The 27,617-nt window shown below is 35.4% G+C and overlaps 1 protein-coding gene across 2 annotated transcripts in view; it reads right to left on the reverse strand.

Moving 5' to 3' along the window:
- The window catches only part of NALCN (sodium leak channel, non-selective), a gene marked incomplete at its 3' end in the record, with an annotated part of 199,096 nt that overhangs the window by 76,560 nt on the left and 94,919 nt on the right, over positions 1–27,617 (reverse strand). For both annotated transcript variants that reach the window (XM_079539962.1, XM_079539961.1), the window contains 4 exons: positions 17,611–17,742; positions 10,482–10,649; positions 6,458–6,649; positions 1,005–1,142 (listed from right to left, as the gene is read on the reverse strand). In XM_079539962.1, the coding sequence (XP_079396088.1) occupies positions 1,005–1,142; positions 6,458–6,649; positions 10,482–10,649; positions 17,611–17,742 (630 nt within the window). The remainder of the gene's footprint in view (positions 1–1,004; positions 1,143–6,457; positions 6,650–10,481; positions 10,650–17,610; positions 17,743–27,617) is intronic.

Consider the following 27,617-nt stretch of genomic DNA (forward strand, 5'->3'; position numbering starts at 1 on the left):
AGTGGTCAGGATTTCAGTGATTGTGAAGAAATCTACTGCACTCACAATCACAGACTGATCAGCCAATCAATTATAAATGAAGCAAGACAAATCATAAAGTTAAAAAAAAAAAAAAAAAAAAAAAGCAGTTGGAAAGTGATGGAGATTGTATAAACATAATTATCACCTTAAGAAGCAGGTAACAGTATAATAAATTGAATGAAGAAATGAAGATGTGTGTGTCAAAAACTGCAGTGAATGCAAAATACAAAAGTACAAAATAAAAGTAGTATTATTAAGTAGTGAATTAAGGATGGATCAAATGGTTACTCCCCTTATTGTAGTATTTTCTCTGTATTCAAAATACTTTACCACACCATTATTGATATAGGATTTCCAAAAGGCTGTTTTCTTTAACTTTTTCTCTATAGAAAAGTATCATCATCTCATTTGAAATCCATACAGGTAAAACATCTTATTTAGATATAGTCTAAATTTCCATACACATCCAGGAACTGCTGTAGTAATTCTCATCCTTTTATTGCCTACTATACTATATTATATATTTTTGATGCATTGATTTTGCATCAGACAACAGAAAAGCACTCTTTTATTATTAAGAGTTTGCATCCCAAGGCTTAACAATTCTGACTCTAATTATTACTACAAGGAGAATGCAGTTGTAATTGAGAGGACCATTTCTATGTGAAATACAAACACTTGCTTCAGTCTGTAATCATCAGAACTGTGAAGGCACAAGACAGTCAACAATTATACTATTAGCCTACCAGTGTGATTTGGATCTTAGGAAGAACAACTCATACCATAACAAAAGCTCCCCACTTACGCCACATGGCTGAAGGGTGAATTCTGCCACATCAAAGAAATAAACCCAAAGCCCCTTATGCTGAACATGAGCATCACAATCAGTTCTAAGTAGAAGAAAAAAAATAAATAATACAAGAGCTGTGTAAGTAAGAAGAAAAAGAAAGAAAAACACAATGCATTTGCAAACTAAAACTTACCAGGGTAGCAAAAAGATGATACAGTATAAAATAAATTGCAACTACTGGTGCCCACATATGTCCTACAGCATTCAGTGTCTGATCCATGACATCTACCCATCCTTCCTGTGTGAGAATCTGAAACATTGACATGAATGCCTGCAAGAAAAGAAACACATATATATTAATATTTCACAAGTTGTATCAATGTAGTTTTATACACACATTACTCAAATTGACTTAAGAGAGCTGAAAACGAGCTTTGTTTTTGTTGTTGTTGTTGTTGTTTTTTAGTCTTAATAAATATTTGTATTTTAAGTTTTGAAGTCAGGTGAAAGGTTATTTCAGAATAACAGCAGGAATAAATAACCTAACCTTTGATTGAACTTACGTAGCTCAAGCTTCATTAGCCCATATGAAAAGTTTTTTGGTTTCCTCCTGGGATAAGACAATAGGAAAAATAACTTGATCATCACAGCTTATTGTTTACAATAGAACACTGAACTGTAATTTTTTGGTTATGCATACATTTCAGTGTTACCTCTCTATAAATATGCTTATTTAATATAATGTAAAAGGAAATGAGACCAAATATTTATGTTATTTTAACAGCAGAAGCACTCTGGGCATCCCACTGATGAGAATAACCAACATAAAACAAGGTTCCAGTTCTTCCTTCTGTTTCAGTTATTCAGATTCTTCCTCTATGCGTTTTGTCAACAGCATTCATTGTGCAGTGGTTTATGTAACATTTCCAAATCCCTTCAGACCTGGAAAGAATGTCAAAAACAGAAGGAAGAAGGGAAATGTTTCAACCAATTGTCTTTGGTGACAGGAATGTCTGAATCCAGATGAGCCCTAGAATCCAGATGTCTGAAACTTCTGACACCCCATACTTACTGCCACAAATCAAAATGCCAGCACTAAGCAGTGTAAAACAGAAGACAAGCTTCATCCTGTCCCATCCACTGCCAGTTTTAATAACAAAAGTCAGCCATTCAGTGTCCTGGTGACTGGAAAAAGAGAAATATAACTCCTATTTGCAAGAAAGGGAGAAAGGAAAACCTGGGAAATTGTAGACTGGTAAGCCTCACATCTGTGCCTGAGAAGATCAAGGAACAGATCAGATCCTTATGGAAGACATGCTAAGGCACACAAGGGCTGAGAATGTGATCTGTTACAGCCAGTATGTCTTCATCATAGGCAGATCATGCCTCACAAGTCTCAGGAGAGACCTCATTGCATCCTTCAATTACTTAAAGGGAGCTTATGAACATGAGATAAATAAACATTTTACATGTTAGATAGTGATAGGACAAAGGGGGATGCTTTTAAACTATAAGAGGGGAGATTTAGATTAAATATCAGGTGGAAATTTTTCACTGACAGGGTAGTGAAGCATTGGCAAAGGTTGCCCAGAGAAGCTGTAGGAGCCCCAACTCTGGAGGCTGCCAAGGCCAGTTAGGATGAGGTCCTGGGCAACCAGATCTAGTGACTGATTTAGTGGCTGGCAACTAAATCACACAGCACAGTCACCTGCGCTGATGGGTTGAAACTAGAATATCTTTGAATCTTTTTCAACACAACCCATTCTATGATTCTAAGGTGATGACCTCATCAGTACACAGCACCAGTTCTCAGCCTTCTCTTATCAGGTGAAGATAAAGCTAAAGTAGGCAACTGCAGAGCAGCTCTGGAATTGTATAGCACCTCTGGAAGCAGTAATGGCCTTACCTAATGGGTGGGACTCTCTTTGCTGAAGTAAAACTTAGATGATTAATTACATTAAGTAATACAACACACTTCTGGCTGGGCAAATACACCTGGGTAAATGGCCAATTGAACCATTGCAGTATTCTTCATACTGAATCACGTAGAATATATTTATTAAAAATATGTATTGTAAGTAAATCTTCAGATATAAACTACAACTACATTGTGGACCCCTTATTAGTACAAACAATGAATTAATTTAGAAAAGACATACATTTAACAGCATAGAAATCTAATCTGCTATCTAAATCAGCTGTCCACAAAGCATACAGGTATTTCAAATGGCCTTCCAATTGCATTCAAATATTTTATTATTACATTAAGTCCAGCATATGACAGAGTATTAGTTTTAAGAGAACACAGCAGTGCACAGTGAGTTTGTTTTGCATCCATCAATCTCCTTTGGAGCAAGTTATTTTTAGCTGAAAGGTGCACTTCCCACTGTTTATATTAAAATGAATTTGAAATGCAGCTACCTAGCTGACAGAATCAACATCTGTTAAGATGAAGCTTAGAGATTTATGCAAATGGTGACTTTCTGAATTAATTTACGTTATAGAAAAGGCTGTCAATTTCTTTGAGTATTTATGCCCTATTACATAATTAGCTGTTTTGATGATGGAAGTCAAACTACCTTTTTATTTTTAGTAGAAGATTGGCAAATGTATGGTGGAATGTACAAACAGAAATGCCAGTTCTGATAGCCCGCCCATGTATTGCGGAGTGGTGCCACTCCAAGAACTACTTTCAGTTTTAACATACTTGCCTTTTAAAGTGCTGCTTGTCCATATAAAATTTTGGCCAAATCCCTGAGAAATTTAGTAAGCAGCTCCGAAATTCACTTACTCATGCAAGCTTCCCTGCAATCAGTGGGATTACTTCTGCGAATGAAGTTAGCAAGATTTAGGCAAATGCTGTGCAGTACTTGCATTGCTTTCTACCTGTCTTGAACTTTCCTTCTTCTCCTGACACAGTAATGAGTGCTCCATGACACACTGTGAGAAGCTCTACGAGAAGCTCTGTAAAAATGTCAGCAGCACTGAGATTGAAATTGCATCAGAAAACTAAGACGTGGTGCAGCTTTTTAAAGGGATGGTGATTATGTTGAATGAAAAGGTCACAAGCGGAGCTCCCTCTGTTCTCAAGACTAGAAGCCAAGTCCTGGTTTTGCTGATGACCACAGGATTGTTGCTGTTGAGATCAGCTGGGCCTACATTTCATTTCCTTTCAATTTTTATTGTTGCTTTTAAGAGAATAGTGGCATTCCCAGCCTTGTGATATGTCTGAGACACTGAGCAGTGTCACCAGAAACTGGGGCGTGGAAGTCAGACACTAAAAACATACTTCGTTTTCCATACAGTGAATGTTTAAATTTCCAAGCAGTCATCTTATACTGCTACCTTTGCACAGAACCCCCCCATCTGATTTTTCTCTATTTGGGCCCTACACTGAACTACCCAATTTTAAACTCATGGCTCAGTGTGTGCAGCCAAAGAAGACATGCAAAAATAGAGATGGCAGAATGGTTAAAATAGCAGATAGCAAACATTTATATTTTTATATTTGGTATTAGAGAGAAAGCCAGTCCAATTGGAAAGTTGCAATGAGAGAAAGAACAGTGAAATTTGTAACCATAGCAACACTGAGTTTGTGCCTATTGACAGTTGTCAGGAGACCATGTGAAAACATGCAATTTATGGGCATTAGTGAAAGGAGGTCTCCTTGTTCCCAAACCCATACTGTGCCTTCTTATAAAGCACTTCTGGCATCAAAATGATTTTATGTTTTTTTTCTGTTTCACTACAGAAGGCACTTCAATGTAAAAAGTAAAAATTTACCTGTAGAGTCACCACTTTGTTAGTGTACTTGACCTCTGTGGATTCAGAACTGAAAGAAGCTCATGGCAACAGTGCTACCATTTGAGGTTCACTCATATTTGTGTGCAAGCTCTTAAAAATTCATAATGGCAATTGCTGCTATGCAGACTTCATAGCTTCTTCTATGTTATACACTGATGCAAATATTTCACAGTCACATTATGAAAAGAATGCATTCCACTAAATATCCAGAATTGTAGATTTCATTTCTGTCTTATTGCAAAAACATTCTGTGATCTTTATTGAAAGCAGACATTAGAGGGACACTGTCAAACGAAGTACTCTATCATACAGAAGCTATAAGAAATATTTCAATTCACTGGAATTCAGTATTGGAACAATCCCTTGTTATAGGTAATGGGCCTTACATTTTTCCCATAAAAACAAACACAAAATAGAAAACAACTTTGAATAGTTTCTATTTTATAAAAAAACCTAAGATTTACTGGAGAAAATATTTTCTCCGTTTTGTGAACTTTTGCAAAAATTTAACATGGTAAAATTTCTTGTTAAAACCTATTTGGTCTTAGGCTGAATGTTCAAAATAATCTAAAACTTTCCTAAAATCTTGAGATGTCTTAGCAATACCTTAGTGCAAGTCAATCTTTTTCAGTTATTTATACCAATTATTTCAGTTAAAAATATCCAGGTACTTGTGAATGTCTCTTGTTTTAATTACACTACAATAATTCCTTCAAGACTATTATTGCCATTTTGCATAAATAATATATATATATATATCAGAAACTAAACTCTACTGTTGATTTAAAGTTTTTAAGTTCTTTTTGTTTTTTAATCAGAAGTTATACATAGGACTTGGGAATAGCATAGGGTGGCAGTATCACTTAATTTAGAGGCAGATGCACTGATTTTTTAAGTAAAGTTTGAGTTGTATTATCCTCTTTTTGCTTTCTTCAGCATTTCAAAAATGAATTATACTAAATTCTTTATGACTATTTTTGTAAGTACATTTTTTAATAGAGAAAGCATGGCATTATTTTTATTCCTTGTGAATAGGTATTTTTGTTTTATATTTGGTATCTAGCATCCCATACCTCAAATGCAGGCCAAATTGTTGTCTAGTTATTTTGTTTGCTAGATGAATGACCCTTGAGACTGTCTTGTTCATTGTTACTTAATTGTTCTTACCAATGCACCTTCTCTAAAATAGATACATTGGATAACCAAACTGGAGCTATAGAAACAAATAAATTATGACCGAAACCAAGCCATGTACACTCATTTTAATTCATTATTAAATAAATGTCCATATTTCATTCAGAACACTGTGCTTCAATAAATTCATTAGCTCCAATTTCTACTGATTTTCAGTGTTCTATTCTGAATTAACTTCATGCCCATAAGGCAGACACTTATTCCGTCAATGCAGACAGGTTTTATAGCCCTGTGTAAAGGAAACATTCCTGTACTAATCAAGATCAACAACTTCACAATATGAAGACACAAATCGTGTGTATACATTTTTATATAAATTCTGTGCGTAATTTCCATTGTTCTGCAGCTGAGTCTTTTTTTTGTAGCATGCTAGATCATAAGCCATAATGTATGTTAAGCCACATGTTTGTGCGCACACATACAATTTTTCCATATTCCCATAACAGAAAGAAATACAAACTTCACAAGTGAAGTACTAGTGGAAAACTACTACACCCAGAAAACACGTATTTTTGAAACTCTGCATAAGCTGATTCTGCCCCATGGTTCTTAGAGGAATAAGAACGTTGGTCATATAAGAATGAATATACATATTAATGATAAGAAAATCTCAGTACACAATAAGGTACCGTTGCTGGTTATACTTGCCCGTGGAAAGGTTGTAAATCTATCCAGTTCTTCCACAAAGCAAAACATCTGTAAACTGATTGCTGACATTACAATTAGAAGGCTGGCAGTAAATACAACCAAACTCCCAAGCTTTTTTCCAGGTCCAAAGATCTTATACACAAAATCCTCCAAAGCAGGAGAGATCTTTATAAGCCGAACTACTCTAAGAACCTACAAAGAAAGAGAAAATACAACTGCATTAATTATTTGATTATTATGTTAATTAAAAACTTGTCAGACTTCAGGATAAAAAAGGAACGTGTAGCCCTGTAACACAGTAAATATTTGGTTAGCAGACCACAAGTTGTTTGTTAGGTTAAGAACATAAGCCATGGAACCTGTCAGACTTTGTACTTGTCTCGACCTGCCTAGAGGTTTGTTTTAGCTACTAACAGTTATTATTTAATGACCAGGTAACTATTAACATATTTAAATTCTGCTTAGCCTTGGAAAATTTTATGTAGTAATGCTCATTGCTCTATATATCTTTTGATCTAACATACATTAATAAAAAGAAGCAATTTGCACAGATAAAACTATCTACAGCTCTTTCAAAAAATGCAGCACCATGGCATGATATGACAGAACATTTCTTGAGAATACAGGCATGGGAAGATACTGAAGACTCCAAGGTTATCAATTCACCTGTGACTCATGGCCATCACAGAAATGCAAGGGAGTAAAGCTGTTTTGGGGGTAAACAAAGGAAGAGAAATGCGCAAAACATACAACAGAGTCTGAATGTAATGAGAAATTACAGACCAGTGAAGGTTCATAGTCACACCAAACATATAGGAATGGCCTCCAACAGAAGCAAAAACTCAGCAGTCTTGATTTAACAGCTGAGAATTGATTGCAGCATAAGTAAATTGCTCCAAAGTTTGCTTATTATCACTCTTAAAAATTCACATATTTTAAATGGACAAGATCCTAAACAGTCTTTGAAGAAAACTCTGCTTTGAGCAGCAGAATGAACGAGACCACTTAAAAAGGCCACTTGTAACCTACTCGCCTGTGACTGTGTGTTATTTGTTACAGAAGGTTACATACTTGCACTTTAAATAGCCAAATTTCTACAGTTCATCTTTCTATTCCAGCGTCCCAAGGCAAAATCGCTTGACATGGTGTCAAGTATAACCTAGCAAATTTGGTAATAAACACATTGCTACACAACAGGGGAAATTCTGGGTGTAATTTCTCAGTATCAGAGAAAATGGCACTACGAGCCACTGAATAATTTGACGTATTTTATGCATCCCTATATTAGCAGTGGCAGCAGAACTGTGATTGTGTGTAGAACTCCTGACCCACTCACTGCTGAATCTACTTTTGAAAAGCTGGTGAAAGCTCTGATTCTCCTATTCCAGCCACTGATGGTGATGAAAACAGTAATATGAACATTAGTATCAAAAAGAGGCAGTGGCATCCTCAGTAGGCACAGGAGACAACTGACAAGAGGATATGGGTCAAATATAATTCTGTAGTTCTTACAAAGAAGACAACTCTCCAGCCCAAAGTACAGCCTATATTTCAACAAAAATCATATTGAAATTGAAAGGTAGGAATTACAGTACAATTATAGTCTGATGCTACATGCACCTGGATACCTATTGATCAGGTACCCAGAGTATGCTGTACTGTCTGGGCAGGGATCACAATAGGCTCAGCTGTCAAAGGAGAGACAGGAAGTCAACACCAGAGAGCAACTTTTTCCAAACAGACCAGACCTAGTGAGATGGAAGTGCCTACATTTTCCTCAGTACTTAAAAAGGGCCTTGGGGCTGAGAGGTTACATGAGACAGACTAACTTTCACATTTGAATAAAGTGAGGTAAAGTCCTTTCTATCACATTTCACATTGCAAGTAACCTGAGTACATAAAACTGGTTGCCAAGAGAGTGACAGCCAGAAAGATCAGTGAGATTTCTAAGTATTACAAACATTTAAATGTGGTGCCTTCTTACTTAGAAATGTACTTGAGGTGTAAACGTACATGAACTCTAGTGCCAATAACGACCCCAGCGAGTGAAGACTGCATGCTGGTTTGTATTCTGAATTGTGTTTTGGTTGAACTTTACTAACTGCCCTACTTTTTTTTTTACCTTTCTTTGGGGAACTTTAATTGACCTTTAAGCAAGGCGCTGATCTTATTGGTCTTTTTCTTTTTTTTTTTTTCTTTTTTTTTTTTTTTTGTTTATTTTCATTAGGTGACAAATTAAATCTAGCGAAAGTATACTCTAATGAAAGCTTATGCATTCCATGTAATTGGATGGCAAAATGTATTAAATTTAAAAGATGCAGATGGATTAAATATAAAAATACATTAAAAAACAATTAAAAATGAAAATGACAAAAGGGAAATCACAGCTCTGTCAAAATAATAGCTACACCTCATATAAGTGATAAAATTTATTTAAAAATGACTCAGCAGTATTTCTCCAATCATAAAAATAATCTCTGCAATCTAATTCCGTTTAAATCTCCCCCTTCATGCCAGTTTATTAGAAGTCTCTGCAATAATATGAGAATTCTGTTATTTCTTTACAGATGAGGTGTTCTGTAGACTAGGGAATGGTGCTTTGCTGTAGTTTACAGATGTTTTCTTTCACAGAGGACTTTGTAAAGTGCTTTGAATGAACACATAATGAGTTTAGGAAAGATAGGTAGGAAAATGAGCAGTAGCCAATGTGGAGAAGAACAAATGATACGTTGGCAAAAGGTAATTATGAGGCCAATGAATAATAAAATATCTGCTAAGCAAAACTGGACAAAGAAAATAATATATCTGCTCATTATACTGGAATATGTCAAATGACTTTTGTTTTCAGTAACCTGTTTTGTTGGCTGACAAGGAACACATTTAACCTGTCATCATTAATATCTAAAGACTTTAAAATCTGCCAAACATCAATGTGTATTCATGTAAAAAAGGACTTTTTGAGCTTGATTTGAAAATGTGTTTTTAGCTTGGCAAAAAACGTACTTTCTAAGGTGTCATTCAGACAACAGAATGAAAGGTATAACCATGTAAAAGCCTTAAAATCAAAAGTGAAATCAAAATAGAATGTGATATTTTGAAATCTTTCTTGAGCAGGTTTGTAGAACCAGTCAGAAAGAATAGATTATGGGATTTGCAGAAGTCTGAAAAAAACATTGTGTTGCAACACACACCTGGAGAGAGTGCCACCCCCAGAGTACTTACTTGATTACTGTGTGTCTTTGTAATTAATCACACACGTGAACAGGACTCTGTCAAGATACTTGTTATTTGCATTTACTTATAATTAATTATTCACCATGACAATCCACTGCTGAATAATGGCCAGGCATGCTTTTTTTAAAAAAAAAGAACTTCACTTCAGAACTGTAGAATATAGCATGTTGTCATAAATCTCAACACTTTCTTCCACAGCTGGAGTAACCTTAGGAACTTTTACAAGGCTGAACAGGGAATTAGTTGGACTAGTAGGCAGAGGAATAATCAGAAGTCTGAATTAATAAGTCTTCCTTGTCTTGCTTTTATGTTCTTCCCCAAAGTTAATGTGTAGCATTAGCTTCAGTAAACACACTTTCCCTCTGGATTGGGAATAGCGGGAGAGCTGTAAGAAAAATCTTAAATTGGTTCTGGTTAAAGGACTTCAGAATACCCACAAATGACTGCAGTTCTTCTCAGTTAGGGTTGTGACTGCCACTGATGTTAAGATTTGGAGGAGCAACAGAAAAAACATTTGGATCTTAAGGACAGAAGCAAGAACAGCAGTGGTGGCTTGTAGAGGAAAGTGACAGTAGGCAGTTGTAAGAGTTAGAAATAATCCTAGTTCTGAGAATTCACCCTAGAAACACAGTTAAGAACAGACTTGTTATTTTAAAGGTATTCTTGAGAGGAGTCCATGTTGAGAGAACACTGGTAGTCTGACGATAGAAGTAAATGAAATATATACTCCTCTTGAGGGGTAATATTTTTAATTAGTATAATGGTAAAATGGAAAAACAGCTGTACATACCTGAAAATATGTAAACTGAGAGTGATAGAGATCTGGATAAATGTGAAGAGTTGTTCCAATTACAAGTAGCAACTCAAATTTGTGAAGAGATGAGCTGATATATCCTGTGAAACCCAAACACCAGATCTTCAGGAGAGCTTCTAAATCAAACAGAACTGTAAAAGCAACCTAGATGAATATACAAAACAAGAAAGATGTGGTCAAAACACTGATTTCAATTACAGCTTTCTAAGCCATAAAGTCTACCAAGGTTTCGTATGAAAAAGATAAAGATCTCCACTGTATTTAGAAAAGAAATACAAACCCAAACATGGTATTTCATTTATTTCTACATGGTTTTTAATGTCTGTGATTGCATGGCACTTATTTGTTCACTTATTTGTTAGTTGTTTCAGCAACTATGAATAATACAGAACTGAAATGAATTTTTACATTTGTAAACACTTAAAAATAACCATAAGAGTACTTTATTATTAGGATAAACAATTTTGATAATGTAATGAAAATCAACCATGACAAATCACATATCTATTATTCCTCTAAGGAGTTTACATCTACTCTGCCTAGGCACTTTTTAAGTTCTTTACTCAGCTTTCATTATAAATAGTTGGAAATTTGTCTTCTATATCTGGAAAATCTGACACCCAAATTTTCAAAAGTTGTATGATCAATCTGAAAATTCATTGTTGAATACCTGTGTTCAATTTAGATAAGACTTCTTTCAAAAGCTATTTTTTTTCTCATGTTGCTTATTGAAGTGTACACTTCATTTTCTTAAGTCCTAACACAGACATATAGAATGGCATGAAATAATAAATCCAACCAAGGAAAGAATGAAGAGGAGTCTTTCAAAATGTGAAGCTGTGAACACAGAGAAGCTGTCTGAAGAATTTTAAGAGATCTAAGAAAGAAGACAAAGTTTAAAGGTCTTTTGTTTGAAAATTGCTACCTCAATTTTTCTACAATTTGCAAAGTAGTAAGACAACTGAAAGAGGTAAAAAAAAAAAAAAGAAAAAAAAAATAAAGGTGATGGAACTTGAACATTAAAAGCTCAGTCAAGAATAGGCAATTTTTCTTAATTTTAAAAAGAGAGTGTGTTAAAGAAGCAAAGAAAGTAAGGTGGGAATTACAAAGGAGTTAAAGAGGCCTTTCCTGAAATAATTAACATAGCAAAATGCTATGAAAAAAGGGAGATAGTTTTCTAAAGATTTACATCTTCAAAATTTGTTCTTTATTCTTTCACTGATTAAAATCATCTTGGCTGGATACAATTCTTTCTCACTTGCCTTCTTCATTAAGCAGTTAAGTCTACAATATGAGGTGTTCTCTCCCTCATTTTCCAGCAGCCAGGAAACTCAAGATGGAAAAGACATTTCTGCTTCTCTCAGCAGTTTTCCTGTCTAACTGCTCACATGCTTTGGGGTTTAAGAGAGACACTGAAATAACATAAGGTTGTATCTATATCTAGCTAAAACTTTCAAAGTGCTGTGTAAACATAAATAAAGTACTGCTCAAATCTTCATTTAAATTAAGAATTATTAGCCCTTTTTTTTTGTTACAGAATGTGAAGTTAGAAGATGGAGAGATTAACTGACTGCAGGCAATGAGGTTTACTGGATTGTACAGGGAATAATAAAGTTGGAGACCATGATTTGAATCATGAATCTGACTGCGCCTATGAAGGTGTGCTCCCCCGACTCTCTGGTCTTCTTCTCTAAACCACCTTCTTCAGCCTGGTCTTGTTCACAAGGCCTGCACAGGAGGACAGTGAATAACAGTACTCATAATATTCATGCTAAAACAAATTAATGACCATAAATCAATCTCAAACCAGAGGCTGAAAGAACTGATAGCAGAACTCCTGGTTCAACAGCTGAGTACCAATGGAGCATGCACATAAAAGATGACAGATAACTATGAGTCAGTCATCTTACACCCATCAATAATGTGCTCAAAGAGCCTCTTTTTGAGTACTCCTATGTGGCAACTGGCTGCAAGACAGGATCTTCCCTTGAGAAGGCATTTCTTATACCTTAGCATCAAGTCACCTTTCCAGTACAGATTCTAGGTAAGTGACTAATAGCTTGCTTTAGGCTTTGTTAGTCTCAGTAAGATCACATCTTAGATTGACTGTAAACTTTGTTGGCTTTACTAAGTTTGTATCTTAGATTGACCATGCACATACTATCCCTTTGACATAAACTGTTGACCAAGACTGGAGCTAGGAGTAGATCCAAATGCACTTTGGCTCCTTACCTCAGTGGTTCAAGGAGTTTAGAAAGGAAGGGGATCTATTATGAACCTCATGACTCACCAGGAGAGTCTCCTGTATGTGTGCTTACCCTATTCTCTATGCAGTAGATAATCAAGTGTATCTGGCCATTTTCAATCCTGTTTAGACACTGCCTTAGTTACAATTAAGCTTTGTTAAATCACTACGTTATATCTATATTATATCAATAAACATATTCTAGCTTCTCTCCTATGAGTGCAACATAATATAGCTGTTTTCTATCTGCAACAGTGACGATATCTGTGATGTTGGCTTAAGTGCTTAGTCCTCATTTAGTCCATCAAAATAATACACTTATCAACACTAAACAGGTTGTTTTTGAGTCTGCTAGCTAGAATTTTATGTATTTTACGTGTGCAGGATTGTCACAAGCAAGGAGATCAAACACAGAAGCTTGCATCCTATGCTAACACCTTTAAAATACACAGCTGTTTATGAGCAGTGCTGCCAGCTGCATGACTTCTTCAGGGCATGTAAAACAGTCATCAAGCTTTAAATGTCTTCTTAGTGGCTAAATCAAAGCAAAATGCTTCATAGCCCTTCAAATCTTTTGTCAGATTAAGAAAGAAACATTGCAAAGAACTATCTGTGTGATTTCATACATACACACCTCCAGGTACTCAGGATGCTTGTATTCTCAAATACAGCTAGTTTTTCAGCCTTATAGTTCAAAGAGCTCAAGGAAAACCATGTGCCAAGTCTGAAGAAATTACTCCTTTATGTGAAAATCCCTATTGTAAAACACAAGGCAAATGCTTTACCAAAAAGCTTTAAAATGAAAGCTCACTTCTAAAGAAATACTCGTCTGATTAAGTCCTAAACAGTAAGAGGGGCAAATTAGGAATGAGAGTAGAAAGCTGCTGGAATTCAGCACAGTTTCAGAATAGGTGGAATAACAATATTATTTAAATACACACATGCATACTTCAGAGCACATATCTTTCCCATTAGGGAAAAGACGCTTACAAATACAATGTTAAGTGTATTTTAATTTATTCTAAAAATATGGGGGGAGAGGGGGGAGGATCATTTCCGTTTTACATGCTTGTGAAATGAATTCAAACCAGTAGCACTTAAAAATGTATCAGATGGTTTACATAACATCTGATTACACCTGTCTTCCACTGACAGAACTTCCAATTTTTGCTTGTAATTCATATAAAAAAAATGAGATTATTTTACTAGATCTTCTTCTTAGTTGTGAAATGTAATGGAATTTTATAGATTTTTTTTTTTTTAAAGCTGAAATCATTACTTCCATTGTAGAGACAGAGAAAAAGCAGATTCACCTAAGAAGCCAGAACAGACTAGAACAGGAAAAACAGGTGTAACACATGAGCAGCTGTCCTCCACCAGGCTGCAAATTTTGCTTTGCCAAAAAAAAAAAAAAAAAGGATTTATCCTTGCCCTGTATGAGGAAATAAGGTTGGGAGAGAGGGGAAAAAATGGAGAGCTGCCAGGAATGGGGTGATGTCTGAGTGCGGCCTCCCAGCCAGCACCTGGAAACTTCATGGTCTTAATTCAGCCTTTAGCAGCATTGTGCTCAGGCCCTTTAGAACAGAACTTAAAACCGTATCTGTAAGAATCCCACCTGTCTCTGCTAAGGCTTCTAGTCTATGCTGCAAATATAAGTTTCACAGTAGGTGAACAGGAAATGAAAACAGCTTGTAAATTTATTTCCCTTCCTAGGATTTTTTGACTCTTCAGCTCTTCTTTTGCTGCATTTTATATCTCCTGCCGTAAAACAGCAGGAGTTTATTATTTGATTTTTATATTGTTTGTAGTAAAGGTTAAAACAGACAAACAATAAAACAAAAACCAAATGAACATGAAAACAAAAGTGTATCTTACAAACAAAATACTCTTTTCCATTTTAGACTTGTTTATGGAAATGTAAACAGGTAGAATAGTGGAAAGGAAAAGAATTTTTTGAAAGTTTCCACACTAACAAATCAGTACTGGGATAAATCTAAACCTTTCAGAGACAGAAAAAATGTATATTTAAAGAAAAGCAGACACCGTTCATAGGACAGCAATTCATGCTAGTCTACAAAAAAACACTTATCTTGAAGAATAAAACCCTGAAAGTATTTCTGTTGAAAAGCTCTAAGCCCTGCACTTCAAATAATCTGGAAAAGAGTATTTCTGGTTAATAAGTGCCAGAATAGAAATAGCACATGCAGCATTTCGTATTATGAATATAAGTTGAATTAATGTTATTCTGTTAAGAAACCAGGCTCTACTTCTGTTTTTTTCTGCATAAAGCAAAAGTGCTCACCACAAGCACTTCATGGTCTCAGACCTTTAATGTTGATTTAATTATTCAATTCTAACCTGGAAATTAAAATGAGTTCTAAAACCTTCACTTCCAGGAAGTGAAAATACTGTCAAATCTGCAGGGGATATCCATTTTTTGTTGGTTTTATTCCAATGTCTTATTCCTAGGATCATCTTCTTGCTCATTCATGTTGTTTTTAGAATATACTTAGAACTTGAGATAAAGTAAAGCTAATATTTTTCACAATTACTCTTCCTATGACAATTGTTTCAAAGTTCAAATAGTTTCAATATAGTAAATGTATTTTTTTTAAAGAACTTGTTTACTGTCTGGAACAAAGTACTTCTACAGCTCTTTGAGGTTTACTTGGGAGGTTATTTAGTCTTGATTTTAATTTGAATATGTAAAGCCATCACTTACTTGCCTTCTGACTAGAATTCTGGTTCTAAACAGCATTTTAGGCCAGAATTTGATTTTTGATATTTGAGGTGAATTCTATATTTGAGATCTTAGTGAATTCCTTATATTTGCTAATCAGGAGTATGGAATATATTGCTATGATATGGAAAAGGATTGATTTTATACAGATGATTTTTCAGTTTAATAATAACAAGGTTTACTGGATTTCTTACAAATATGCATTTTCAAAGGTTTTTTTTGTGTGTGCAGATCTCTTCTTTTCAAAAACACTTGTTATATCTGATAGTAAGAAAATCCACTAAAGCTAAGTATGATTAGAATATATTACAATAAACATTAAACTGATCAGAAAATAGCCTATCTTGGTCTACGAATGAACTTGGCTAAGAAGTTTAAGCATCCTAATTTTATCAGTCATTTTAAAGAAATTTCAGTCTAGCATACAGTCTTTCTGGAACTCAGTGAGAAATAAAAGGAAATTTGATTTCTAGAAATGCTGGAAAGTTAGTTTCTCTTCAAAGAGAAGGGACAAGATTGTAAGAGTTAGATTTCAGAGCAATTTCCTAAGGAGCTATTTAGTCAATCACTTCTGTTACTAGTTGAAACGAAGGAAAAGAGGACAAAGCCACAGTGCCACTATCACCTGCATTAATCATTGCTTTTCACACATGCCCCAGTAACAAGGAATACTGGCCTATAGAGCTTGCATTTCAAGTATTTTTGTATTTTTCCTGGGGCCTGACCAACATTTACTCAGTGTTCATAGAAACTACAGCCATTCCCATCAACATTAAAGACAACAGAATGATGAAGCACTGATGTCTTCAGCCTGCACTATTTGAGGGTTTGGACCCTGGTGCTATCTTTAACTTCTCTCTTTTTTATTTTTTTGGTCACCACATTTAAGAAATCTGTGCTTTGTAAGTTTTTAAGAGATCATATTAAAACTCTAAAGTATAACATATATTAAAAAAAAAAAAAAAAGAAGAGTACCAACTCAACTTCTCTTAAAACAGGGAGATACATAAAGTATCGTAATACTGTGCACTAAAAGCCTTGTGATCCTTATGCTGTTGTCAGTCAGCCCTGTATGCAATACCAGCGGCAGCAGAGTCACAATGCAAAAAATGCTGTCAACTTTCAGAGAAAGAGACCATAAAATACTCTCAGAGCTCCGTCCTTTTTGTTGCTGACCTCTTTAGCTCCCAGGAAGGTCTGTGAAATTACTGAAGTCAAGAGAACGGCAGTATCCATAAAGCTTGTAACTATGATCAGCATCTTCAGAGAGCCATTCTCAGTAAATTTCTGCAGTGGTGGTTCTATTCTTGGATAAAGTGACACCTCATAGTGCTCACTGAAGTAACTACTGCCAATAAAAATACTGCAGTACTCATTTTAGAAAAACAAACATCTATTTGAAGGCATGCCCATGCATTCGTATCGAAGACTTCAAAAATGTTTTTACTCTTTTGTTCCTGCTATCTGAATTAAATAGTACTAAAAAATCATGCAGACAAGATTCTAGGCACTCTGGCATATTCTACACAGTAAAATCCTTGACCAATTAAACACTCAAGCAAGTTCTTAGTGAGAAAATCACAATAAAAGAATCTGTTTTCCTCCAGTTCAAGAACACAGCCTCTTCCTTCAGTAAGCTCAGGACTGAATAAATGCTTCATTACAACGAGGTTTTGAGGCTTTTGAGCTTTCTGAAGCCAGGCTTTTCAACACTATTCTCACTATGCTTAAGGACCATCCTGAAGACAAGTATTTGTCAGATGAAGATGATTTAGAAAGAGGTACAATAATCTTTAAAGACAGAGTTTTACCTTTTTTTTTTTTTTTAATGTTAAATTCTTATGAATGTTATACTCTTGCTAGAGAAGATAGCAATTCAGCAGACATACATAGCCTGCAGGTGCTATACTTAAGCCTCAGCTCATTACCACTGACATTTTGTTGGAGGAAATTACCTTTCAAAAAGTTGTCAGACAGAGGAGCTTGAACAAGTTAGCAAAGAATTTTTGGAATGCTTAAGGGAATTAAAAAAAAAAAAAAATTACTTGCTAAAATGTGCTTGACATTCAGACTTCAGCTTATCTTGAAAAATATCCAGATAGTTCTTTCAGCATACTCACCTCAGCTAGGTAAAATTCATCATATTGTCTCTTGAAATTTTCTCCTTTGTAGTAGTTACTAGCAGCAACAATGACATCTACAGCGACCATGCTTAGTATGAACATATGAAACACTGATGACCTCATCATTTTCTGCAAAAGAACAAGTATTTCATCAAGATGAGTCAAACCACATGTATTATAAAGTTTTATTACACTGTCAAAACATAATCATCTATAAAGATATGTTTTATAAAGTTTTTTTTTCCTGATTATCAGTTATTAGTCTTTAAAAATATTCTAATACATTACTTGAATCACAGAATCATAGAATGGCCTGCATTGAAAAGGAACTCAAAGATCACCTAGTTTCAAGCCCTCTCTCGTGAGCAAGGTCACCAGCCACCATGCCAGAACTTGTTCAAACATGACCTGTTACTCACCAATGCAAGTGAATTGATTGGTGACATTAGGATTGGAGGCTGCCTGGGCTGCAGTGATCACATAATGAGACCTGCCAGTCAAAATGGAGAGCAAGAGAAAAATGTACAGGCAGCGGTAGAAGGGATAGGTATTCTGGAGGGAGTAAAAAATGCTGCTAGGCTGTATAAGGATGGGGTCAGGAATGACAAGGCCTTGGCTCAGGGTGCAAAGAAGGATAAGAAAGACTTCTACAGGTACATCAATCAGAAAAGGAAAGTCTAAGAAGTTGTACACCCTAGTAAACAATACAGGCAGGATGGTAAAAATGGACAAGAAGGCTGAGGTATTCAACAATTTTTTTTGCTTTAGTTCTTCACTTTCAATTGGATGGGTTGGAAGGTGGTGATTAGGGGATGTAAGCAAATATCAGGTTCATGACCACGTGATGAACCTGAACATTCATAAGTATATGGGTTCCAATGAGATGCATTCCAGAATCCTGAGGGAATTGGCTGACTTTGTCTCCAAGCCATTCTCAATGACATTTGAAAAGTCATGGCAGTCAGGTGAAGTCTCTGGTGACTAGAAAAAAAAGCAATATCACACCCTTTTTTAAGAAGAGAAGAAAGGACGGCCCAGGGAACTACTGCCCTGTCAGCTTCATTTCTGTGACAAGGAATATCATGGAATGGATTATCCTGGAAGCTATGGTAATGCACATGGAAGACAGGGAAGTGATCCGAGGCAACCAACATGGCTTCACCAATGCCTAATCAGCAACTACTCGCTCATGAATGTGGGACTCCTGCCACATTTGCTTGATTTCCTGAAATTTGGGATGGAATTTTATGAGCTTGGAGAAGATACTGAAAAGTTATCCAGCTGCTCTAGACCCTTTTCTCTCCAAGACTTTATCTCATAGGATTCTTTCAAGCAGATACTCAACAGGACAGTTTGTTCTCCAAGGTGGTGATTCTGCTTTTGTTTTTTTTCCCTCCTTGCAAGAATCACGAACTTCAGCATCTTGTGGTCATGGCAACTAAGTATGCTCCTTAATTCTCACAATCCCTATTTCCTCTAAGAGGCCCAGAGAGAAAACCTGCCTTCATCACAGGTGTTAGGAAGTTACCAGAATGGCACTCTAGAAATCTGAACTGTTAACTCCCTGCTGCTTTTTGCTTCCTGTAGGTACCAGGGAAGTTAAGGTATAACTTGGGCCTGTGAATGTAAATATGTTATAGTAGAATGCAAAAATTAAGCAACATATATTTTTACATATGTAAACATGTATTAACTCCTAGAAGACTCATAAAAATTTGTAAAAAACTATCTCAGTCTTCAGTGAGCTGAGGTTGTTATGTTGACAAAGAAATTTCCAATTTACATTCTATATTTAACTCTTCCAGGAGCTTAGGGTCTTGAACTGCACTTTAAAACTACTGTGTTGTTTTTTTTTTGTTTGTTTGTTTTCTTGTATTTTCTTTCAAATTAGAACACAGTACAATAAATATAGAAGGCTGCAGAAACAGGCATTTTTTCAGGCTTTTGGTAAATATTTGTACCTGCCTACAGGAGCATTCATCTGTTGAATTCTCTGTTGAATTCCACTGAAATCAAAGCGGAGTGGAGAATATGCACACAGCTACATGCACACAACCTCTTGCCTCTAAACATCTGGATTTAATATGTGATTCATTGATAGCATTGCAGACAGAGGACAGTTCAACCCTACTCTTTCAGACAGATTTCCTTTCAACCATAGTGGTACAAAATTGTTATATATTCCCATCATGGAGGCTGAGGGAATAAAGTCTGACAGGCAGCAATTTACTTGAAAAGTCTGAGCTAATAACAATTCTTGAAGTGCAATGAATCCACTAAAACTTAGTGGCTAAGTGCTGTCTTGCTTTTATTTTTAATTCACATGGCAAGTTATCAGGATATAGTAATAAAAACCATGATTTCAAATATGCATTTTTGTAAGTGGTGAGATTCCAGTAGATAGCATCTTATCTGTTACTTTTCTATTTCACACAAGTTCTAAACAGGCAGCTCATCTCTGCATATTTTACACTGTATTTTTAATAGTGTCAAAATTTTCTTCATAGTAACAAAGTATGCTGTCTTAATTGTGAAAGCATTTGCTAAAAAAAACTGCTATGTAAGGATGATACTTACTTTTCTGTCCTATCACAAAAAAATCACTAAAAATAAATAATAATAATAGTAATAGTAATAGTAATAATAATAATAATAATAATAAAACAACAAAACAAACAACAACAACAACAACAAAACTGGGAAGCAATATGGTACCAGAGGAAGAATAAAAATTAATAAACCATCTTGGTGTACATATATATACATACATGCATACTTTCTCAATATTGTTCATATCTTGGGACACTCATAAAAAGATTTTCCAGTGCTATATTTTATGCTGGAAAATAAAATGCAATAACATAAATAATACCTTACAGCAGTATAATAAGCCCAGTAAAATTCAGTAAAGATTCTTGTCAATTACTAAATGTTGCTTTCTCATCTCATCTAGCCTGAAAGGAAACAATTTAGCTAATAGAGAGTATTATGTTTGCATAAAACAATTCAACACCAAGATAATAACGATATAGTCCTTGGGTTGTTTATGGATAACTCAAACAGCCTGCAAGATGGAGATACGCAGGCAGATGCACAGCAAAAGCACTACACTGAGAAGACCCAAAAAAGAAACTAATTATTTTTAAATCCCAAGACTGGCCTGCTCATGGGAGCCAGACTGGCATCCTACCACTTCATATTTCACTACAACTCATTTGTATCAAAGGTGAATATATCCACACTGTATACAAAATACAATATTCTTCCCAAAGGATCAAATAACTGGATTTAGATTAACTGTGTGACCCTCTATGACATCTTCATTATTGTGCCTGAAACACCAAATAGGTTACTTATTTTTGTCTTTAGCATGGCTGCTCACCCGTCAGGAATGCTATGAATGACAAGCTCAGAGACAGATTGTTGGTCTCAGAGACAGATTCTAACATTTTTAGGCGATCAATCACACTGTTCTAGCACATACAATTACTGTGCACAGCTTTTTCTCTATTTTCACCTGATTTTGTTCTTTTTGCATCACAGAATTTTAATTTAGACTTGTACCCTTGAAATGGCTCATCTGCACCTTTATGTTAATGTTTGACCATAAGCATTCATTATGTCTTTACACATTTCTGCAGGACTTTTGGAATATGGTCTCCTCTGAGCCTCCTCTTCTCCAAACTAAACAATCCCAACTCCTTCAGTCTCCTCATAAGACTTGTGCTCCAGACACCTCACAGCTTCACTGTCCTTCTCTGGAAATACTCCAGGGCCTCAATGTCTTTCTTGTAGAGAGGGGCCCAAAACTGAACACAGTACTCTAGGTGCAGCCTCACCAGTGCCGAGTACAGGGGGATGATCTCCTCCCTGCTCCTGCTGGCCACACTATTTCTAATGCAAACCAGGATGTCGTTGGCCCTGTTGGCCACCTGGGCACACTGCTGGCTCGTGTTCAGCCAAGCATCAACCAACATGAACCAACAAGAATAGAGAAATGTTCTGATATTGCTGTCAGACAGATGCATGATGGGAAAATTGTGTCTAATATGAAATTGGATGTAAGATTAGCTGTGCTGAAGCAGTCTTAAGTGAAATGCCCTGTTGCTGCCATCAATCAACTACAGCAGTGAAGAATTTCTCATATCTACTGTGAGTCACTTCTAAAGCTGGCATCTGGCTGCATGTAGGATGGTGACTTCCAGTGTCCAGGACACTGTGGTGAACGTGGATGGAACAGAGCATAAAAGATACGATGGCCCCTAATAATCAATGTAGGACAAACGTAGCAATTCAGATTCCTTCAGTGTTTGTAAACAGATAAGTACAGTGAGAATGTGTGTAGACTGGAATTTCATGAGAACAGGGAAGTTTTCTAAAATCCTATTTATTGTTATTCATTGGAGATGTGTCTATTATGGCAGAGGCACTCTAAATGAAAAATACTCTATGTAACATTGTGGACTCACTCAAAAGCTCAAGTAAGCAATGACACTGGAATTGCTGGCTAGAGAAAGCTACCTGGGTCACTTAATCTGACAGAGTATTACTGTGCATGAGTCTAAAGCAGTCTTTTGTCACTCCAGGAACAAAGTATTCTGCTCTAATACTCCATCCGGCTTCCTATATGGCAGAGGGAGGATGAGTGACATAAATTGGCCTTTGCCAGTTCACTGCCATGGAGAAAATTCACAATAGCTGCTGCCTTATACAACCAGAGCAATATACACCCTAGGCTCTGAAAGAAATGCTCCATGTGAAAAACAGTTATGATGAAAAACACAATAAATAAGAAGATGGAAGTATGCATTCCTAATTTGAAAACCATTTTTGGTGCTTTCTATTTATATAAAATCATTTCTTATTCCACCATCCTTTAGATGGGATTTTTATTTCAAGTCTATTATAGACTTTACTTACCAAGAAAGCACGCAAACTTCTCGGGTCTGACTGCAACAGAAGAATATATAGGCTATTTTATCCTGATGTTACTAGTTCAAAACTAGCAAATGTTCAATGTCACCATGTGAAATTTTCAAAGAGGGCAGTGGTTTTAGTTCAGATCTACAGAAATTCAGACTGCATTTGACAATAATTAATTCTTACTGATGGCCTAATAAAAAATTCTGATGACAAAGTGGCCCAAAGAATACAAAATTATTGACAAAACCCTCAAGTTTATTAGTACTGAGCAAGCCATGGAGAAAATTTGATACACGGAAAAGTTCTACTTATTTTGCCACTTAGTGTGCGAAAAGCTGAGTAGATAACTGTCAGATTGGCAGGAGCAGCTCCTAAAAGAACCAGATCAGAATGAGCAGAATAAACATCATTTAACTAAAAAGACTCTCTATATGGATAAGCAGCTTTTCTCCTAAATTTGTTACTCTTGAATTTTGTATCCATCAACAGGAAAAATGTTTGTAACTCTTTGTATTTTATATATATTTACTTTTGTGTCTATACGTGCCTTCTGTAACATCATCTTCTCATGTAGCTAGACTAGCCTTTGGTTTGTACAAGTTGTTATTCACATGTGTAAGAAAGAGGTGATATTTTAACTTACATATCGCAATCAAAAATGTTACACTTATGCTACTTCAACCTTCTTTGCTCATGGGCCTGTTGCAGAGTAGATCACCCCAGTGCACTGACATGAAGGCAGACAGACTTCTAACTCAGCTGAGTGCACAGCACCTCCATGATTAGCTGCTAGTGACCATTCTAACTGTTACGGTAAGTTACGGTACCTGATACTTTCTTAGAGCACCATTAGCTGGAGCACCCTATCACAGAAGACAAAACCCTGGTTCAGAAAAGCTAACAAAGGCTAACAAAGCATGAGTCAAGTGCATTACATGAGCACACAAAACAGAAAGTCAAATTAAAAATTAAAAGGAATTACCAGTAAATTCATATTTGTTTTTTCTTTTCATGAGTTTTATACAATAGGGACAGGTTATGTTGTATGTGCTGAATTCTTACCATAAAAAGGTAACATGAGAAATGGGGAAATGGTCACTTAAGATGCTAGCCAGTAGTGGTTTGATATGTAAGGTACTGGTCCTGCAACAAGACTAGAAATAGTAAAGAAAACTTGACTTCTAGGATTCTATGCAACATGATTTTGAAGAATTGCTGAGAAAAGATTCAATTCTGGGCTAAAGAAAAGGTAAGGCCTCTGATCCTGTGCAGGTTTATTATACTCTTAGTCTTTATTTAATCTTTTTCTTTTCCTTTTTTTCTTCCTTTCTTTTTTCTTTTTTTTTTTCGTTACGAAGTGTTTGATAATACCTTGTCTATGAAAGGAGCTTTAGAAAATCACATTCTATACACTGCTAATCACAGATTATTCATTGCATGAATAGGATAATTTTGATTCCATCTTGTTGGCTAATGGCCATCTAAGCAAATACAAAATTGTGAAATTGCAGGAAATTTTCCCTTTTGTTTGTGGAACACTGTAGAGCATTTCACAAGCATGTAACTAATTTTCTACAAACCATATTGCTTTTAACATACTTTATGATTGCCTGACAAAGATTTGTTTGCAAGAAAAATTTAGCAGATATGAATATTTCTGAGAATTATTAACAATTAACCACAAATTTTAAGGGAGCAATCTTCCAATATCTTAAATTGATGCAGTTGTATATCAGTGTGGGGCACTAAAATACACTGTCAATCTAGGATAGCATTTGAGAGAAACTTTCATACGAGATACCAATTCAAGTAATGCAATTTCAGTGAGGAAATAGGGTGATGTGTGTTTGACATACATTGACAGGGATGGCATTTAGACAATGCAAAGAAAGCAAGTAATCAGTAGCCTCAGCTCAGATGTTCTGGTGAAGGCAGTCTCTCCTTCCAAGCTGCTCATCCCAGTGAAATAAGAGTAGAACAACTCATTAGTTTTGGAAACAGAAACAGTTCCTTCAGCATCATTTTGTAGGCAGAGAACTTCTCAGGGCAGTGATGTAGTAGAGATGGATATAAAGACTCGTCAAGATCCATTGTCCAATGAAAAATAGTTCCTTTACTTATACAGCATGGAGAAACTTTGCTCCCAGTTGCTTTCAAGGAAGCACAACCCTCCCTCCCCAGAAAAAATCTTTGCTCTTGCAGATTTTAGAATATGCACAGAATCATAGAATGGCTGTGGTTGGAAGGGACCTCAAGGATCATGAATCTCCAACCCCCCTGCAGGGCCACCATCCTCCCCATTTAATACTAGACCAGGCTGCCCAGGGCCCCATCCAACCCAGCATTGAACACCTCCAGAGATGGGGCATCCACAACCTCTCTGGGCAGCCTGTTCCAGTGCCTTATTACTCTCATACTAAAGAACTTCCCCTTGATAATTCAACCTAAATATTCTCTTCCTACCTTGAAAAACATTGTACACGCTTCACTTTACTGTACTTCTGTTTCCACCTTCTACTTAATCTGATTAGTCAGTAAAACTCAAGGCAGAGAGTGCATCTAACTATATGTTTTTATACGGTCTTATTACTTTTATGGCCTCAAAATAAGCTGTAAATTGAAGAATTATTGAATAATGGAAACATATTAGAACATGCAAATGTGACACAACAGAAGATGCAAATACATGCTCCAATATGCAAGCATGGGCCTGCTTTTCATGCTATCAAAATATCTTCTTTAAAACAACAAATATCACTTTCGGATAATTTGTAGCTAAAATCAGACAGAAGTCAGCATTTGCCAAGGACTATGTTGCAGTAGTCTAAATACATTTTTAATAATTGAAATAAGTTATTCATGAATCTGTAATATTGTACCACAGTCTATTTTTTAATAGTAAATTTGGATGAAAATAAAAATCTGTTTAAAAAAAAAAAAAAGTGAACAGAATTGTGATCAAAGGAACAATGTAAAGTCACTAAATCAGGAAGAATAAGAAAATATACACTTGGGAAGTAAATGGCAATAGTAAAGAAAGCTTACAGAAATGAAAAGAAAAGAAAAGAAAAGAAAAGAAAAGAAAAGAAAAGAAAAGAAAAGAAAAGAAAAGAAAAGAAAAGAAAAGAAAAGAAAAGAAAAGAAAAGAAAAAAAAGAAAAGAAAAGAAAAGAAAAGAAAAGAAAAGAAAAGAAAAGAAAAGAAAAGAAAAGAAAAGAAAAGAAAAGAAAAGAAAAGAAAAGAAAAGAAAAGAAAAGAAAAGAAAAGAAAAGAAAAGAAAAGAAAAGAAAAGAAAAGAAAAGAAAAGAAAATCTGCAAGGCATGGCTTTTACAAGTAAACAAACTAATGGCAAAAATGTCTGCCACAAATTATATACTCTTTTCCATTACATCCCAGATTTGATTGACAAAGCTTTATTTCTGCTATATGTCAAAAGAGCATTGTGTTTGCCTTCTACAGACATGATGCACTGTTACTTTGCATTTTATAATAGCAGAAAAAAGTGCTACAGATGTGCTCCCACTAACAGTAGCCTGTTTTCTCCTTTCACAACCTTTTAGGACAGTCTATCAGAGCAATGGTGACATTTCTGTTCTAAAAATCCATGAAATAAAAGTTTTCTTGAAAATAAATGAACCTCCTCCTCCTCACTAGTTTATAAATCAGCCACCACCGCTATGTTATTTTCCTTGCAAAAAACATGGAGAAAGCAAGCTGCCTTTCAACGTCTGCAGTCTGACTTAAAGAAATGGAGAACAGCAGCTGCAACATAAAAGAAAGCTAAAAATACTACTTAAATTGTTCATGACAACAATAATGTATGAAGATTGTTACCTTCCCTCACATTTTAGAACTTTTAGGAAATATATCATTACCTTAGCAGTAATTTTCTTAAAGCTACGTATAATAAAATGCAAAATAGAATCCACATAATTTGAATACTAATGTAACTTTTTTTTCTAAACACTGCAAAACAATTCAGCAAATGCAATGAGACAAAATAATTACTGTATAAAAACTGAAATGAAACAAGCCAAAGTAATTTTTGATCTATTTCTAGAGACCTTACCTAAGCTAGGGATGAAGAGTCCTTATTACTTACCAGGACATAATTAATTATTTATCTGCCCTACATGGATTCACCTGCATAGTACTTTCAAAAAAAATAAAGCCTACCACTTCTTCCCCATTCATAGTAAAAAATACTCTATATTTCCAAAGTATAACTGATTTCTTAGCAGCAATCTAGTATCTGAACTACTTTAAAACCAGAGTGGTAAATGCACTTATTGTCAGGTACAGCAATTGGTAAATACCCAAACTAACATTCTAACCTGTTACATTATGGATTAATACACCACATATATACATAAATACATCAAAAAATATGTACACATATCTGTCCAAACATATATAGAGAAAGTACACCAAATTCTAGCTGATTTATGATGCTGTGTTCTGTTGGTCACATTGTTATGGATGTATTTCACATTCTTAATCTACATTTTCAATTTTTTTAAATCTGAAATCTTGATCTACTTCAGAATCTGCATTACAGCGTAGTTAGATACTGTTTCTGAATCTTCAAGATATTATCTTCTATTTTACGTGTGTTGACAATATTTTCTTATTTTTGTATCTTTTTATTTTGACAATAGAAAGAATAAATGTTCTTAATAACTTTCTGTACAGAAGGACAGTTCCATGTCTAAGACTTAAGCCATCTGCCATTATTCAAAAGCTGTACCATGTATGAACTGTGATATATTTTACACTGATCACTCCTACAGAACTATGTTAACTGTAATCTTGACAAGTAATTGATTATTATACATGCTTCAACTTTCTGACAAATTGCAGGGAAAGCGATGGAAAAGGTAAGGGATTTGGAACCCATCTGCACTGTAGTTTCTTTCCATGCCTTCAGAATTTCTGTAGCTTTTACATTTTGAACCTCTCGGAACCTTGCTTCCAACAGTTTTCAAGTACCACTGTTTCTTTGAATTAGATGGCCTTGAATACCTCACCCTGAATACCTCCCTGAAACTGCTTACCCTTTCACTTACATTTCAATTCAGGAT

The sequence above is a fragment of the Tetrao urogallus genome, assembly GCF_951394365.1.
Source record: "Tetrao urogallus genome assembly, chromosome: 1".
Taxonomy (NCBI): Eukaryota; Metazoa; Chordata; class Aves; order Galliformes; family Phasianidae; genus Tetrao; species Tetrao urogallus.